The 18,600-nt window shown below is 40.8% G+C and overlaps 1 protein-coding gene across 1 annotated transcript in view; it reads right to left on the bottom strand.

The window, feature by feature from the left end:
• JADE3 (jade family PHD finger 3) overlaps positions 1–13,234 on the bottom strand; it is a 40,179-nt gene extending 26,945 nt beyond the window's left edge. The window contains exons 1-3 of the mRNA XM_009700402.1: positions 13,147–13,234; positions 4,747–4,806; positions 3,501–3,583 (exon numbers count right to left, since the gene is read on the bottom strand). Of these exons, the coding sequence (XP_009698704.1) occupies positions 3,501–3,583; positions 4,747–4,806; positions 13,147–13,234 (231 nt within the window). The remainder of the gene's footprint in view (positions 1–3,500; positions 3,584–4,746; positions 4,807–13,146) is intronic.
• Between the last annotated feature and the right edge of the window lie 5,366 nt (positions 13,235–18,600).

Consider the following 18,600-nt stretch of genomic DNA (forward strand, 5'->3'; position numbering starts at 1 on the left):
GGAAACTCGAGTGTCATAAAGATCTCTTAGGTTCTTTTGTAACCCCACTAGCCCAAGGGAAAAGAAACGGTCAGCCATTCAGGATGGTCCAGCTAATAGGTTTTCCCTGCAAAAATGATTCCAGCTACTCTGCCATCATTTTCTGCTGCAGCTTCCACCAAGACAGGAAACTGCAAAGGACAGGCTTCACGCTGAGCCAGATATCCAAACGCCTCCTACCCTGCTTCTCCCACACAGCCTACTGCCTAGGCCTGCAAGCCCCTCCTGTCTACGTTTAAATCTGTGAGGGGCAATACCACGAGTGGCATGTGGCCAACATCATCATAAAGGTCTGAGAAACTGTTATGACTTATACTACTGGTGTGCCTGCAACCTTAACACAATTTATTTATTCAAAGTAAATGCTAAAGCTAATCAGGTAACAGAATTTTTAAGTCACCATTTCAGTAGTTTGTGATAGTTGGTAATTCAGAAGTGGAGCACCAAGAAAGAGCCACAGTCTTGCTTTTGAAATTACGCAGAGAAACACCATGGTCTGAAGAAGCATCGTTACAGGCTTGCCTTGTTCTCATCTTCTTCTCCAAGGAGTAGAATAGGGTAAGCGGACCCCAGGTCTGACCCAGTAACATCCCTTCTGTATTAACATAAACCCTGGGGTAAGTCAGGCTCTGGGAACAGGCTTTGACATTTGCACTCTAACGCTGCACCCGCTTGCCCCGCAGTAACATCAGACAACCTCGCTCCACTGAGGCCATGCCCACACCCACCTCAATTCTGAAGCACCTGGGAGGCAATTCAAGGCACAGCGGTCCTCAACTGCAGCCACTCGTTGCTTTTTATAGGTGACCACAGAGGGCCATGGCACATACAGACAAGTCCTGTGAAGCAACTGACAGACACACTAACGTGCTTGTTGGTCACAGTACCAAAACCAAGCTTTTATTTGGAGGAGAACCCAGGTAGCTGGGTTGGGCTGAAGATGGTTGAGGAAGTGGAAAAAAGCCTATGTATTCACATGGTATTTAATTGAGAAAGCCAGGCTTACTGGCATGAAAGAAAAATTAATGTATGAAGACCACAAGCAAAAATATTCCCAAACAGCTATTTATGGCTTTGACCTTTTAGATTTTCTGCATCACTAACTCAAGAAACAGCCTGCTCCCTGGCAAGCAGAGGTGAATGAAAGGAGAGCAATGCCAACTTGTTCAAGAGAGCCCTTGCTAAGGGATGCTGTCAGCCTGAAATTTTAAATTTCTATCTAATAGATATTAGACAACTATTACTACAAAAACCTTGTGGAATTACAACATGATTTTTGGAAGGGGGTGTGGTGGGGTCTCTTTTCACTTTTTCCTTTACACCCTTGTCACCACTTGGTGCATAAATAATCAATTTCAATGCTCTGCTGACAACAGCATTTCATGTAATACACTCTCCAGCATATGCTTTTCAAGGGGTTGGAAGGAATGCTCGATTCTAGCAGAAAGAAAGAAAAAACTGTAAGGATAGTCAAGAGCCTTACATACAAGCAGTAGAGATTATTACGGTCACCTTTCCTTCCATTCCCTTTCCCAGAGGACTTTTTTTTTTTTTAGGGTTCTTTTAAATATTGTACTTGGGATACTCCCCCAGAAGAGGACATATGCTAAGGTTTGAGATTTTTTTCCTTTTTTTTTCTTTCTTCTTTTTTTTTTTTTCCAGGAAGAGAATCTTAAATGATGACAAAAAGATGCCAGTATTACTGGAAGGATGATGCTATGAAATACACTTTTTTAATTCAAGTGTATATTCCAGATTTTGTTCTTCAAACTTTCACATTTTAAAGCATTAAAGGGCTCAAGATTTTGTCTTGGAATAGGTGGAAAGTAGCAAAGACGACCTCCTGAGAAGGAACTGAAAACACTGCTCATTTGAATTACTAGAAGTTACATAAACAGAACACTTGTGTGCTGTATACACGTACGGTATCTTCATAATTGTTTATAATATACATACACACATAAAGACAGCATGGAGCAAAGGCAAAAAAAACAGTAATAGGACCATCCCTAAAAGGAAGAGGTACAAGAAGAAAGCTGCATGGTTGGGCAGAAAGAAGGGATTGATAAGGGACTAGCATAGAGGTGTATCTGAAAAAGCAACAAGTCTGGCAGTGTATGTGTTTCAGTTCCCATTTGCCCAGCTTGGCTAGTAACAAAGCTATTGCCTAGGCAAGTATGAGCAACAATTACAAGATCTCAGTAGCCACGAGCTGTTTTAAGATTAAAATTCTTACAGAACCATAATCCTCAGACCAATATTTTAAAGGTAAAAAGCATAGCAGGCTTTTCTTAACCTTCTTGGTGGCTATAAATAAAACACTACGTAGCTAGTTCTGGCCAATTCCGCTTTTATTGAAACTTTCATGCAAGATTCTCTCTTAGAAATGAATCAGTGAATTTTCTCCAATTAACTTGTGATAAAAATCAAGCTTCCAAAGAATGGACATGTTCTGTAATATTTACCTTGTCCTTACCAAACCAAACTCATCTAGTTAGCAGCATTTAGAAAAGAAGCATGATGTATGCTTGCTGAACAGCTTTTGCTGTATGCGCACAATCTATATAGTTTGTGCAACTTCTCACAGTAGTATCTAAGCAGGTAAAAAGCTGCTGCTATAGTACACAAAATTATTTCTGGGACATAACTCTCAGCCTCAAATTCTAGAGAAGCAAAGAGGGTTTTGTTAGTCTTTTTTTCAGGCATCAACAGTCACACTAGCATGCTGAAGGATTCATTTGGAGGGAATGTGATAGCAAGTATGGGGAATTAGCTACAAGAAACATTTCTCCCATTTGCAGTTATTATCTGACTTCAGCCCTTAAGAAAGCAAGCTGGAGAAGGCAGCCAACAAATCCTCCCCAAAAAGGGCTACCAGTAGAATGGGTGACAGGATGGATTTGAGCACTGGATTGTGCATAAATGCCCATTTACTCAATTGCTGAATACAGATCCAGTGACAGTGGTGATAGGTTTAGGGTCCTAACAGGTAGGGATGGCAGAGTAAAAAAGCTTTATTGAAAGTAAAAAGCCGAGTGAGAAAGTGGCAGAAGATGAGTAAGCACTGTTCATACATATTCTGCCCACTTAAGCATCCCACTGTTTTATCCTAAAGCAGAAAGAAGTATCCTTCGCATACACATAAACCACTTCTGTGGCATGCTCTCAAATCATAAGACCATCCAGCTTTTTCAATTTCAAAATGAGCCTAAATTTCAGGGGAAGAACGAACTACAAGTTATCGTCTGCAAATGCCATAAGTCATTTTAGGACATCAAACATCAGAGCTCCTATAATACTCGCACAGTGGGGAAAACACAGTTTCACGGAGAATTTGACAGGTGACAAAAGGACTCACTGGCACTAGTTCAAAGCTCACGATTTCAAGGCTTAGAAACATGAAAACTACATGACAAAAAAAAAAAACCTACCAGCGACAAATCTTTAACCCTAGTTCTTACCTCAGCAGGTTTCTTTTGTTCATTTGCTGGTGTTTTTGACTTGCTCCTGTATTTAGAACAAGAAGAAAAGGAAGTGGAAGGACCTGTTAAAAAAAAAAAAAAATGACATAAAGAGGACCATTATAGCTCATTTCAATTCATTTAATTTTTCAGTAAAACATAAGGCACTCCAATCTCTTGAATTACCATAATTTTTTGACAAGACGTGGGCAAAAAACTCTTAGGCAGTCTGTAGGCTTGATTACAGCTCCTCCTGTTCCACTCATTCTTTGTAAAACCAGAGCACATTGAGTGTATGGGTACATTCTGCTCTGCCCAATATAAGCACGAGTAAACAGAAACAAGCAGGCAGATCACTTTCGCTCATTTCCTTCCCAACAAAGTGGAAGGAGGAGCACAACCAAGGACAGAGTTTACAAGTGCTAAAAAAGCAACAAAAAAGCAATGATACCAAAGCATGCTGATGAGAGATGCAAAAAACCCCCCCAAAAATCATAGTGTGATGTCTAGACGTTTCTGGGCAAAATGTTATTTCAGTACAGGATACATTGATGACTCGCAACAAATATGACGATGAATCATCACTGTGTATAGAGTTGTTAGATAGGCACAGGTTTATAAGAAACAAACAAGACTCTGCCATACAGCAGTTATTTTTGCAGATAAAATGGGAAGATGAGACCTCAGGTAGATGTGTGCCAAGGAACATCTAAAATGTAACTTTACTAAATTGTATAACAGACCAAAGTGGAATAGATCAAGAATCAGTATAAGATAACATAACAATCAATATACTGGTTGTAATTCTACCTTATATATAACTCTAACATAGCAATGCTCAAATAGCTTACCACCCCCAGTAATTTTGAAGTCAAGGCCCTGCATAACAAGAGGCAACAGGACTCCTTTTAAAAAAAAAAATAAATTACAAAACAGGACCCTGGACAGTAAAATTCCTCTTGAATTACAGATTTATTTTTTTTTTCCCAACTCTGAAAGGGAAAGGCATCCAAATTTCTCTTCAAATTCTAAGTAGACTCAAAACTCCCTCCAGGTTTACAGGATCCTTCACCTCATTTTCCTCCCGTAACAGGATTCAGAACACCAAAGACCACAGAATGCAAAAAGAAATCAAGCAAGAAACATTTTTTTTTAATTATAAGAGGTGAAACGGTTTGCCCTCAAACCACAGAAGGAAACCACAAGGGGGTGATAGACCAAAGAAAAACTAGTAGGTATTACTTACTCTCATTGTCTGAACTGTCACTGGTGCTTAGATGCCTGTGGCGTTTCATCCTGACGCATCCTAAAGAGAAAAAAAAAGTTGATGGCAACCATTCTACCAGAAAATCACAGGCTGCTGGCTGACGCCAAGCTCTTTGCGCTAAAGGCAAAGCTCCTCTGAAGAGTTTTCAGGCACAGAAATAATCCCAGTTCAGCCACTACATTTTACTTCTGCCAGCAACTATTAGACCACGGTATTATTTGTGAAACTGAGCACCCTCAAAACCGGCATGCCTCTGCTGGGCAGAGCTTGCTTTAAATTTTGCAGGAAGGAGCACAACCCACCAGCTGATTCCTGGCAGGACGTGAGCGGGACTCGGCTCTGCTCTCGGAGGAGACTCAATGTCCCATCTGTTCAGGCAGTGGAAGAGTTGCCATGGTGGCAGTCACTGGCTGAGAGACGGGTGGAGGCCAGGAAATCAGGTGGATGCACAGCAAGGCAAGGATTTAGAAATACAACTCGCCTTAAGAAAAAAAACAAACCAAAGGCATCCATGCAAAACAAAAGGCAGATTTTAAATAGGGACAATCAGAGAAAACGGTGACTAATGCCATTTAATTTAAATCATCTGATCACTGCTTAGTTCACAACAAATGTGGTTTTCAGAAGTTTAAGAAGCGATCTAGGGTATCGCTGAGAAATTCTTCCGTAGTGCTGCACCGGTTCCGTTAAAAAAAAAGGTATCAAGCTTTTTGAAATTGATTTTTGAACATGTAATGCATACAGAGAACAGGGAAGAAGAAAATTCTGCGCTGCTAATTAATAAAAGAAAGATCAAAATAACGATCAGCTATATACTCTAAATAAGTGCCAACAGAAATCAATATACATTCTTCTAAGTCCTGCCATTCTATAATATTCGGTGTTACATTTGTTAATTAAGAACCAATAACAGTTCACAATTAATAATAGTAAATGAAAATTATCCCTATCTTTTTAATGGATCAAATGAGCGAATCATTAGAGAAAATAAGTAAAAAAGTTGTTATCTATTCTTGCAGAATCTTTTTTTTTTTTTTTTTTTTTTTTTTAAAAGCAGAATATAGGCACAAGTAGGTACAGACAGCTGAACCCAAAATGCCTGCTGTATTAGAAGTGCCAGCCTGGCTCCACCTGAAACATAAGCAGCTTCATTTCTTAAACAAAACCACATGCCATTAAAAAAAAGCAACACAGCCAAATATCTCATTTGATAAACCCTCCACATTAGTTACTGTACAACAGGTCTTGAGATTACCCAAAGACCATGGGATAAACAAGATTTCCAGATAAGAGAAGCCTGTCCAAAGGCTTTGAAGAGATTGCAACTGAATTGTTTGCAGCACAACTGTTTAATTTAGTGGAAATTTTCAGCAGCCTTTAGATTTAAGAGAGTGAGTTTACAGAATCTAAATGCAATGATCACTCAAAGTTTAAAACAATCCTTTTGACGTATCTGTTATAAAAAGACACTGCCCACACTTCTGTAAGTTGAAAAAGGAAGCAACACATGCAGTTTTCAAGCAGGTAGATACAGAACTTCCAAGTCAGGTAATTTAACTTGAGGGAGGACAGACGGACACAGTGGTCAACAGGCCTGGACATCAAAATATGTCATTTGTATCATTTAAGTGAGCTACAAATTCCCATTATACAACAATTAATTTCACATTAATTCACCTTCTCACAGCTCAAGCAACCTTGGGGAGGCAAAGCAGCCACACTATACAAAGACCAGGGTCTGACAAAAGAGCGACATCAAAAACAAAATACCCAAAACACCACAGGACTTCACTTCCAGCTAGTAATGTAAGGCGGCTTGTGCAGGCACCGGTGAGATGAAGAAACTTCCATGAATCTCTGGCAAAATCTTTTTGACACGTAGAAGGCACTTGGGCCAGAAGGGCTTGTCTCTGTGCACGTTTTGGGGGCACCAGACTTGCAGTTTACTGCTGGGTAGCAAGTGCAGGACAAGACGACTACTTTCATCTGGCTAACTCATGAAGTTTAAAAGGCATGGACTTTAATCAAGAGCAAATAAAACCGTGTTGCCTATTTGACAGCTTGTACTCCAGCAGCCAAACCCAGCCTCCTGGAGCATATAACCCTCCCTAAAAAGGAGCAGGTTCTGCCCATGGCAACACCTTCTCTGCTGGCAGTCTTCAATTCCAAACAGCCTGGCTTACAGACCATCGGGCATGTTACGAGACCTTGGGAGACCACGAAAAGACATGTCTAGGTGTGCCAAGCACTATTCCTTGCTTCCATTTCTTAGCCAGAAATGCAAGTGCTTGCTACTTGCTTTGTTTTCATGTTCAAATGAATTTTTGAGCAGTTGTTAAAAGGTGCTGAAAGCTTATGGCAGGCGATTCTCATCTCTTATAGTCTATATAAACATGCAGCCATAAAAGCTTTTCACTCCGTACTAAAGATAGCTATCTGCAGAGCACAACATGAACATTCAATTAAAGTAGGGGCAAACATGAGGTTGAGAGAGAGGACTGCAGGAGGGAACACCCAGGAAGCCTGGACTTCTGCCTGGTCAACTGGGAAAGCAGAGAGGAGATGGCTACTTCAAAGACAGCTTACACAGGAATGGCAAGTGTAACAAAAACTCCAGAACAGAAAGCACACTTCTGCCAACAACTCCGTAGGACAAAAAAAACCAACCAAACAAAACAAAACCAAAATACCAAATCAAACCAACAAACAAGTTGTATTTGAGAAGTGGCTTTGTAGCAGCTCAGGCAAAAGATTTACGCCCCCATCATAGCAGACAGAAACAGAAAAAGCAGTCACTCAGGGTAAAAGCCCCGAATAGTAATAACACTGGATTCCTGCCTCATTTTTTTTGCAGCAATATTAACCACACCAACAGTAAGAGCCCACAGAGCTCCAACAACTCACAGGTGTGCTGCGTTCAGTAATACAGGTTATTAAAGTGAGCAACATGCTACAAGTTCGCCATATGCCCCACATGATACATGAGTAACAGCCTCAGTGTCATTCCACAGGGCCACTTCTGCAGGGGGCTGCACTTTTGGTTTTAATAGGAACTACTAAATTTAATACTCCTTTGCTGTACCCTTGCGTACACGGGGACTGCCACACAACTTCCAGCTCCCTTCCACCCCAAAGCGTGAGGGCTCATCAATGATGTTTCCACTCCTTAGCCATTACAGAGGGATCCCAAAGTAGCATCCATTTTGTGGTAAAGCTCCAGTCTCACTCCTTCACCTGCCTTTGCAGAATGTGGAAGAATTAGCAGCCACTCAGTTCAGAAAGACAGGAGATGTAAAGCCAGACCCCACAACATGGAAATCGATGTCAACCTTTCTCAGCTTCAGTCCAATACCCCACAAAGCAGCCCAGCACCCTCCAGTTTGTCCCTCAGCTTCGGAAAACGTTACTATTAGCCAGGTGATACAGTCCAGAGCAAGGAAGGCTGCAAGCAACTCTCTGCCTCCAAAAAAAATCCATCAATTTTTTGTTTTATCACTTGCAAAGCACTGTGAAGAAGTTAAAATAAGATCAAATAAAAACATACACACACACATATATATATCCCTAACAGGGCTAAATGCAGAAAGGAAGGGCAATCCATGCTTATAAAAAACCCAAACCAAACAAGCAGAACCAAAAATCCCACAGAAATGGGGACAATCCTCTCATATATCCTAGCTTTGCCCCTTTTCTAACTTCACACCTGAAAACTATGGTGACAATAAAGCCTAGAATAAAGAGGCACAATTAATTTTTTTTCAATATGTGCATCAAGACTTAATGAAAAGCTGAGAAGTAAATTCACGAGATTGCCAGTGCCCTTTTCCTACCTTGGAATATCAGTTACAATGAATGGCATGTGGCAATACCAGAAGAGTATCAAGTAAATTGTATTATTTTTACATACAAAATGAAAAATTTAGTAAATTTTTTATAACAGACAGGAAATACTTTTTTTCCACAGATTAGTTCAAGAAGAAATTTAGAAAATAGCCTCAAATAAATTCTACTTATAAAGAAAAAAAAAGAGATAAGAAAAGATGAGCTGTCATTAGGAGCATGATGGAAACTCTGGACAGTGAGCAGCTAAAACCATCAGCCTCCTTCCACTTCTGTTATCTTCATCCAGGTGTTTTACAAACATGCATGTTGAACTTTTTGTTTGAATTCTTAGACTTTTTTAGCATATAAACTTTCTAGGAGTTCCAACGTACAAGCTGAGAAAAACAAAGAATGTAAAGCAATTCAACACCAAACTGTTGTTGCAGAGCCAAAGAGGCAACTGGCTCCACCTCTCCAAAAAGCCCGAGGAAAATCCTTATTTCCCAGTCACTGATTAATGATTCTCACTACCTTAAAAGGTAAGTACGGGTGCCCTGGCTGCAGATTCAAAATGTGCTCAAGCCTTATGGTCAAGCACAGATTACCTTAAAAATGATCACTAAAAATAAGAACATAACATGCCTTGATCTAAAGGGTTTTTTGCCCTTTTTTTTTCTTTTAAAATCCACAGAAGGACTAACAGCTGATCGATCACTGGTATGACAACATATACAAGTTCCAAAGATGCTCACCTTCAGGGATATTTTAAATGAAAACTAAAATACAGGAGTGACATTAAGAAATCACCATATCACAAGCAAAACCATACTCAACTCTCCAGGCAATTATTGCAATGGGACATTTTTTGGCATCATTTTTAATATCAATTACCAGAGCAGTTCCTAAACTTGAACCATATTCCACATCTGTCCCATTTCTGACTTGTCAAGCCACGGCTGCGTGCGCATACCTGATCTGGTCACAGCAGCTTAAGGCAAGAACCACAACTTAAAATGAGAAATTGGTCTCATTCCCTGCCATCACCTGAACACCCAAATGAAGGTCAAGATGCCCTGAACCCTTTGGGTGTTTAACCGAAAATAACACCAGGAAACATGCTCTCCTCAGCCACAGGCAGCAACATCATGCTGCCAGCATTTCCCCGGCTTCCCAAATGCTGCTGCCCATATTGGGAATTTTGCCCTGGAGCCAAAACTGATGCTGGATCCAGCACATCACTGCACTTTCTGAGAAAGCCAGGAAAAAGCCACCCTGCATTCACCAGGCTGAAATTAAATACGGATCCCAAGCTAAGAGCAATCAATGTATCTGCCAGCACGTGGAAGAATCTGACTAAAAGGCTAACACTGATATTTCCAAAAATCTAGGGGAGATGTTTTATAACTGATGATTTCTAAATTATGTTTGCTCCTTTTTGCTTATTCACAAATATCTGCATTGCTAAAGTGAACAAGGAAACAGCCACTTGCCTCTACCACCATTCTCTCCCCTTCCCGAGAAAAATCAATGCTGCACTGACTTAAGGCACTTCCCATTTCTGAAAAGCTACTTACTGTCCATTACTCAAAAATCAGTCAAGCAGCATATGTAAACAGCAGTTAACAAAATTTCAGGGCCTTATTCAAAGCAAAAACCCATTCCAAATACCTGCAGAAACAACAGTAAACATTTTTCCCGTTTCATTTTGTGTCAGAGTAAGCAACTAAATTTACAAAATAAACTATTAAGTTTAGCCTCTTGTTCTGACACATCACCATTAACAGAGTTAGCAGAAAGAAGGATGAGGTATCTCTCAGAGTCTGAACTCACACAGCATATTAGGCAAGACACCAGTGACAAGCGTGCAAAATGAATCCTTAAATCCAGCCAAGATTTCTAAACAAAAAAGTGTATCTCCAAGGATTAGCAGTCCTCCCTTCTTGGCTGCAGTTTGCTGCAGAGAAAGGTTAAACATATCCATATGATGCTCAGTAGCTGTTAAGACCTATACAGAAGGAAAAGGCAACCAAGAAATTCAAGGAACTGTAAACGCAAATGTATCCTAGACCTGTGAGATTTTATTTCTCCACATTCTAAAATAGACTGACAAAAATGGAATTGGCCACAGCACTAAGGAAACTTTCAAGTGGGGCAAAAAATAACCTACTTTCTTTATCTTATTAAAAATAAAAACAGCATCTATATAAAACCAAGTGACAAGCTACATACAAATCTCAGATTAAAAATCTATACTTACATTTTTACAATATGGTCTGTTTACAAAAAAAAAAAAAAAAAAAAAAGGCAGAGGCACTAGGTAGAAATTTCCAAGTCTTCAAAATGTGGTTTATGTAACTGTTAAATTTAGATTAGGAAGCAAATTATCTTGAAAGGTCTCCAGGAAATGTAGTACAGTAAAACCATTTAAATAGGTCAAATTTCATAGTCAACTGCCAGGGAAATTATGAAATATGAGTAGAGTTAATACAACCTTTCAAATAACTAGAGGAAGAGAGATCACTCGTGTTTGGGTTTTTTATTATTATTTTTTAATATCCTATCCAATCTCACACAAAGGCTATATAAACTGGAAAAAACACCCACTCAGAACTTGAGTTAGCAATGTTTGCTGCACTGAAAAGGTTTGAAAGGTTTTAACAATTCACAGAAAGGGAAGTTCAGCAAAAAAGTAACGTTGTTTCTTTATTTCACTCTAACCAGAACGTTTTAAAAAATTAGTAATATACCCCTACTCTACTTCAGAACCTCATAACAGTGTGACCACATTCATATATCCTCCTCTCACCCCCAAAAGAAAATCTTCTTGAATTATTCTCTGAAGACCATACTGGGCCTACCACAAAATAAAACTTTTCATGCTACTATTTCATACTAAGTCTTGGTTAACATCATAAACTGTAATTCAACAAAGGAGGAATGCATCAGTTTTTAGAAGTGGCACTACCAGTGACAGCAGATTCCTTTGTCATTAGGTAAATAAATAATTTTAGCAGGCACGGAACTGCATATTACAGAAATCTGGCTAATAACACGGGTCTGTATGAACTGCAATAGCAACTAGACATAGTCTCAAACTCTGTTTTCCTTATATGTTATCTTTTTATACATGGCTATTTGGCAGCTGCCACAAGGGTACTGTAAATTTAAAATGGGCGGAAAGTCCAAAATATCATCTTCCAGCATGACTTATCCCTTGAAATAGTTAAATTCTGGACTGAAGTCAGATGATAGATCATAAAACTAGGATGAAGAAACCCCAAATATAATCCCCCTCGCATTCATTTGCAGATTACGGGCCAAAAGGGAACCCTGCCATCATTTTGTGTGCCCTTCTACGACGATGATTCATCATTCAGTCTAGTGCAAAGCACTTAATGCCTATCGTTTTGCTTTGTGAGTATAAAAAGAGGGTAAGTGATGCTACTTCACATTTATAACATTCTTTGATGATACAATAAAATACAGCACACCCTGAGTACAACTGTCTTTCCTACCTTGAAAATAAAAGTGCAGCTTCTAATTTCCAGTGCCGTGTCCCTGCGTTGACCCACTGCGATGGCTGAGGGGGGAGACGACAGATTTCCACCAGAAGCCTTCAGCTAAATCGCCTCACATCTAACGGCTTGTTAAAAATCAGAAATCTTTCTCAGAAGAGCAAGTCACCAGCAACATGCGCAGCACCACCATTAAAGAAATTAGATCGTGCGCTCTTCCCTGTGCTTCCTCGACACCCGGCAGTGACCCAGCAGCCTTATTTTCGTCTTTGAAGCAAGCTGCACGTGTTGGCCTGTACACAGAGCAGCCAGGCGGGCCAGGCTGACATGGAAATATTTCTGCCCATTAAACACTGCAGTTTTAGCATTAGCATCCTGAAGACAATACTGATCTGGGCAGAATCAATTTTAAAAAAATAAACATTATCAGACTGTCATTAATTCAAGCAAATACACCAACGCGTACGTGGTTCTGCTCCTCTCCATTTCAGTCCTCATAATTACTTTCCGCTCCTGAACACAATACTGATTTTACACCAGCTGTTTATTAACAGAACTATTGTTTTCCTAAAACAGCAGTAGAGATTTAGGTCCCCAAAAAATGTATTTCCTTCAAAACATCATATTGAGTTTGAGTGAAACCTTGCTTTTAAAATAAAAATTTAGAAAAAAGCGCACTTCCTCCCCTGAATCCACAACCAGCCCGGTGCTGCCTGGCACCACCACGCTCGCACTCCTGAGGTGTGTTAGCCCGGTGAACACTCCTCACTCACCTCCCGGCATCGCTCCCAGTCAGGGGAAACGCTAAAACGAGGTCACGGCCCTCAGGAAGGGAACCACTGCCCTCAGAATGGCTGCCTTGCATGGCTGAGGGGGGCACAACACCCCGCCGGCGCTCCCGTTCTGCCTGCCCCCAGTCGGGCCCACCTCATGGCCAGGGGACCCTCCTCAGGGGAGCGACAAAGCCCCCCCAGCATGATGAAACGAGGAACAAGTTCTCAACAGGAAAGTCATAGCGATGTGAAACACACAGGCAGCCTACGGAGCACCACCATCTCAGCTGCCACGCAGCAGGTGAATGCTGGAGGCCGAGGTGGCCGACAGGCCCACAGGGCAAGGATGAACGCCATGTTGCCGGAGGGAAGCCATCACAGCTCTTGCTTCCTCAGGCCAGCATCACACAAACACACCACCTCTTGTCAGGCTGTTGGAAACTCTAACGGATCCCTGAAGGAAACCGCCAGCAAGCAAGGGCTAGCTTGCACACAGCCATCTAACTACACGCATGCACCTACCCCAGCTATGCACGCTCAGGGAGCCTGCCCGCTCTGAAGAGCCCTCAGCAGGGCAGACGCAGTTACTGATCGTGTGTTGTCTGTCTTACAGGGCGCTCTCAGAAGAAAACTCATGCCTAACATTAACGCTGAGGTATCTAATAACCAAAGGGCAAAAGAAAAAAGAAAACCCCACAAGCCCACGTGTACTTACTCAACAAAGATGAATTTAAGGACAACGCCTGCTTGGTTGGTGTGGACATACTGCTACTAAAAACCGACCAGTAGCAGGTCATCCCACCCAGTGCTAAACTGGGTAAACAAGGAGCTGGCTGCCCAGGAGCTTCCCCAGGGGGTTCAACACCCAAAGATGGCCACGTACACTCTATCTGCAAGGAGACTGCAGTCACGGGCGTGCCAAGCGGCGGCAAGAAACAGGAGCAGCATGCACACGCTTCACCAATATGACAGAGCAGAAAAACCTCAGAGAGCATTTAGCTGGGATTTCTATTTTAAGAACCGGTATGATTCACATTACCTTGGCTCTAAGTGTTTTGCAGTCTTTAGCGTATCTACCCTCACGATAAGCTGATGTTAAGCGAGCACTGAAAGCCCTGACATTTCAGAGCTGCGGCACAGAGCAGCCATACATCACGCACGGAGCCTCCGGCAAAGCAGGCAGCTGCATCCAGGTCTCCCAAGCGCGTATCCCGCGACCTCGCCACTTGCCGCCCAACACATGGAGTTGAACAGAAGAAAAATCCCTGTGACGCACTAAGTCACCGAGTATTGTCCTGCTGTTGTACAGTGACGAAATTGCACTGTGGGGGGTGGGTAGGGATAAAAAAAAACAAACACAGAAGCGTCACTACTTAATTGACGATTAGGCAATAACCAGTATTACACTAGTTCAAGTGAAGCTATTACTTTGCCCTATCTGCCTGATGCTGCCAGCTTGTATCTGTTTCTTTGCTCTCCAGCTGTACTAATGCATGCTTTCATGACAAAATGCAGGTAAGGAACTAGTATCAACAGCTAGGAACACAGGCAGGAAATATTATCAAAAAGGAGGGATCTAGAAACACACGCACTATTTGGGATTAGAAAAAACAACTTTTCTATTAATAGCATAGGCAAAAGTTTCACATGCAGCTGCAAGATACGTGCTTAAAATAATCAGTTAATTTTTCAGTACTTGCTAATAAATAAATTAAAGTAGGTTTTACTGTTCTTGTTTGGTTTTTCCTAAATCTCAAATAATAAAAGAATCAACAACAGCAGCCTACGTTAAATATTTTATCTGTTTTGACTCATTTATTCCTTGCCTACAATGCTCTGAAGAGGCTAACTGCTTTGCTGTAAAGTTTTGCATCCCTAACAAACCCCGAAAGATTGCAAAAGACAGAAAACATCAAGCTGTGTCTTTATATTCTACTCAAAGGATAAGAGAAAGCAAGAACACAAATATTTTCCTATAGGAAACATTAAGTTGATAATTTCTTTCCTCATCTGACAAGAAATGGTTTTCATTTACAAGTTGAAAATAAACAATCTGGATGCTAAAGTTTTCCACAAGTAAAAAAAGGGCACCAAAGTGATCACTGGATAGGAACAACTAAAGGGAATGTACTGTCACAGCCAGAACTCAAAATAATATTTGGAGTATTCCAAATCATTGGTTGAATACTGACATCTTACTACATTTTCTAGAATTTCACATGACACATTTATATGTGGTCACACTATTATTTTAGTTCTCCATGTCAAAACATGAACACGTGAGCAAAAATTTACTAGAAGATTTGTAAAAGCACTTCTTTTTAGTTTAAAAAACACTTTTAAAAAGGCAACAAAATTTGTCTTAATAACTAATAAATTCAAATTAATTTTAATGGCCAGTCAATTAATTTAATGTTGTGTGCTACAATCTGTAATATACAACACATCAAAGGCGTTGAAGGGTCTTTTAATGAGACAGATTTAAAATAGACTTATAAAAACATAAATACCATTCCACGTTTCTTTAAATCACCAAGTTGAGATGGGAGAAGACATCGTGAAAGAGACACTGTGAGCAACTGATGTTTGTCCATTTTTATGTACAGAGCAGAGGCAAAAAAGAAAAATCACTGGGTTTTTTTCTGTCATAACGCAAGGTGCAGCAATGACAAAATAAATAGCAATCTTGCCTACTGGGGCTGACACCACCCTCAAAAGGGGAACAAAGGATCATTGTATGTGCCCAAGGTTCCTAAAAATGCCACATCTTGTTTGAGAAAGCAGTCAAGAGATGCATCCTAAAGACCACATAAGGTTCAATTTCTCATTAAACAGCCAAGCTGAAGCCAAAGTACTTTTATATTTTTTGAATGAGGGCACACACCGAGCAGGACTGTCCATTAACACTCCTCTAAATCCCTCCTTCCTCTTCCTCCCCATTGACTAAATAAACAAGATTAAAATGAGTAAGACTAGACCATCATCCTTCTACTGTTCCTAGTGCAAAGCATGTTCTACCTGAGCTGTGCTAAAGCTGAGTAAGTGGATGGAGGTGGCTTTTTTTGGCACAAGAAAAAAGGTGCCAACCCACAGGGTGGACCACAAACAGCACTGGTACTTGAATAGGTGGAGTCAGAAAGCACAGGAAAATACTACCCCTTTCCATCCTATGAGGACAAGGAACTATCACAGCTGACCTTCCAAAGCTGCAGGGGTGTGAGACAATGAATCTGACTCCAAAGCAGTTCTCTTCATCCACTCTCCACTCCTGTACTGGGAAGAATGGAAATGCCTACAAGCCATGGAAGTAGGGAGGTGTTTCACCACATCTTTATTCAATAGGTAAGAGCCCACAGCATGCTGCAGCTGCTGCACCTGAATCTCACACTGTCAAGAGCGGTAATAAAATCTCTGCTGAGAAACAGGGAGAGAAAAGGAGAGGTTACAACTAGAAATGCAACTAGAAAATTGAACAAAACAAAAACACCTTTACAGCAGAGTCACTCTTAAGACCCCATGATACAATGCAAAAACCTGCACGGTCATTATGTTTTGTACATGCAACTCCAGTTGGTCAGCGAGGTTTTTATAAACCTGTAAAGAAGTTTCCTCCTCTGCAGGTTCCTACCCTGCACAGTGGCAGGGCACAGGGTGGGCTGCAGCTCCATCGGTTATCAGGGGCTCTGCAACCAAGAGAAGGCACAGCTCAACCTGCGCTCGGGCCCTGGCTCCCAGGTAATACATGCACAGCCACACCACAGCGCCTGTAGGACACTTCTGAAAGGTCTTAAGAAGATGGAAACACATACGTTAATTGAATGCCTTTAAAAATGGGGTCCTTGGACACTCCCAAATCAGCTGTAGCAGAAAATATTGTAGGAAGAGAACAGCACGGAGAGCTGCACGTTGATATGAGGGGTATCCTTCTGGCAAGGCCCAAAAGCAGTGGTGACCAGTGCTGATACAAGCCTGTCTGGTTCCATTTGCTACACCCGCCGAGCCACGTGGAGAAAGCTTTACAGATGAGTAACACTAGTAGATGGCTGATTTGGGCTAAGAGCAAGGGAGTATCTTCTAACTCCCCCGGCACTACTGGAGCAAAAGTATTTGCAGAACATGAACCTCCAACTACAGCTGTAAGGGAAGCGTGCCATGGCTTTAGGGTAAGAGATTAAACAGACTGAGACAGGAGGATGGTAGATCTCCTGTTCTGTATAAGCGGTAAAAAGAAGCAAACAGGATGAAGAGACTACTCTCCATGGCACAGAAGGGACACATAAAGTTATGGAACAAACGTCAAAAGAAAGTCATTAAGAGGCAAAAAAAAAAAGTAATTTTGTACAAAATTACTTAGAGAAACTCAACGATACAGGATGTTGCAGAGGTTGAAAAGTAAACAGATTGAAGAGAATTAGGCAAATGGAGGACAAGGGCTATTAAACACAGTATGTCATGTCAATCTGCTGGAAACCCCAAAGTCAAAATTTTACAAGTCTATACAAGCTTTATAATGCTTTGTTTCCCCACGTGTCCACTGTTGACCATTATCAGAGACAGTAATTGGCCTAATTCAGTAAGGGAGCTCATCTGAAACCAGACTTACTCCTAAAAATTTACCTCTATGCGATGGATTTTGTTTTTTTAATGTATCAGTTCCCAACCTATGTGGAGTACAGATCACAAAGGTATCTGTAAGGCCATAGTAAATACTGAAATAAGTATGTTTATCAGACAAGATTCTGATTATGATGAGCACAACTACCAGAGATTCTGACAGTTGACATACTGTTGCCCTGAAGAGGCTGTTAATCGTTGTTCACTGTAGAGAGCTATTTTGGTCAAAATGATTAAGAAAAAGATTAGATCATTCCCAGCGTGTTAAGAGTTGTTGCCTTTTTTATTTTTTAAATAGAAATTAAATAAACACGCTGTGCAAATATAGTTTACATGCACCTTAGGGCACCATCCATTCAGGATTTTCTTTTGGGTTTTATTCTTCTCCGCAGAGATTCAACCCTTTAATAACGAGACTTTCAATTCCATGTCTGAAGTTTAAGAATCCACTACACTTCCATTTTCTTCCATTTTTCCATATCTGGATAACTAGCACAGTGTTCTCCCATGAATTCTTACAGGTTTATTATCTCAAACCTTTCCAAGATACACATCTGAAATTACTCTGTCTCTCTCCTCCCTCCCAAAACCTGCAGCCAGCATTGTGTTGCTGCATGCTTGAATTCTGTAAGCTAAATTTTTAAAAACCTAAACTACCTAGAAAAAAGTAACCATGCTTAAACTTTTGCCTGTAAAGCCCAAATATGATAGTGACCCATCTCATCTGAGCCATTAACTTTATTAGTCAAATTGGTCTGAGGTTGTATTTTCTAACTGCAGTGGTAAAGCACATTGCATTGTAGCCCTGCTAACAATATGGAATCAGGTGGGAGGAGAGACTGATGCTGGTTTTGTGTAGAAAAGAATTGCTAAGCCCTGACCCTCCAAAGACAAAGCGATGGTGCAAGAGTAGAGGCCAAAGCTCTATTTGCAGAAAATCAATGGGTTACGCACAATAGCAACTGCACTCAGATGTTCAGTGCTCAGCTGGAGTCTGTAGATTTGGTCTCTAAATTCAGAGTATCTGACACTGAAAACTAGAAAGACCACTTCTTTCCCCCCCCCCCCTTTTTTTTTTTAATTTTAAAAACTACAAAACAAAAACAACA

This window comes from Cariama cristata, unplaced genomic scaffold (assembly GCF_000690535.1).
Source record: "Cariama cristata isolate BGI_N322 unplaced genomic scaffold, ASM69053v1 scaffold10455, whole genome shotgun sequence".
Taxonomy (NCBI): Eukaryota; Metazoa; Chordata; class Aves; order Cariamiformes; family Cariamidae; genus Cariama; species Cariama cristata.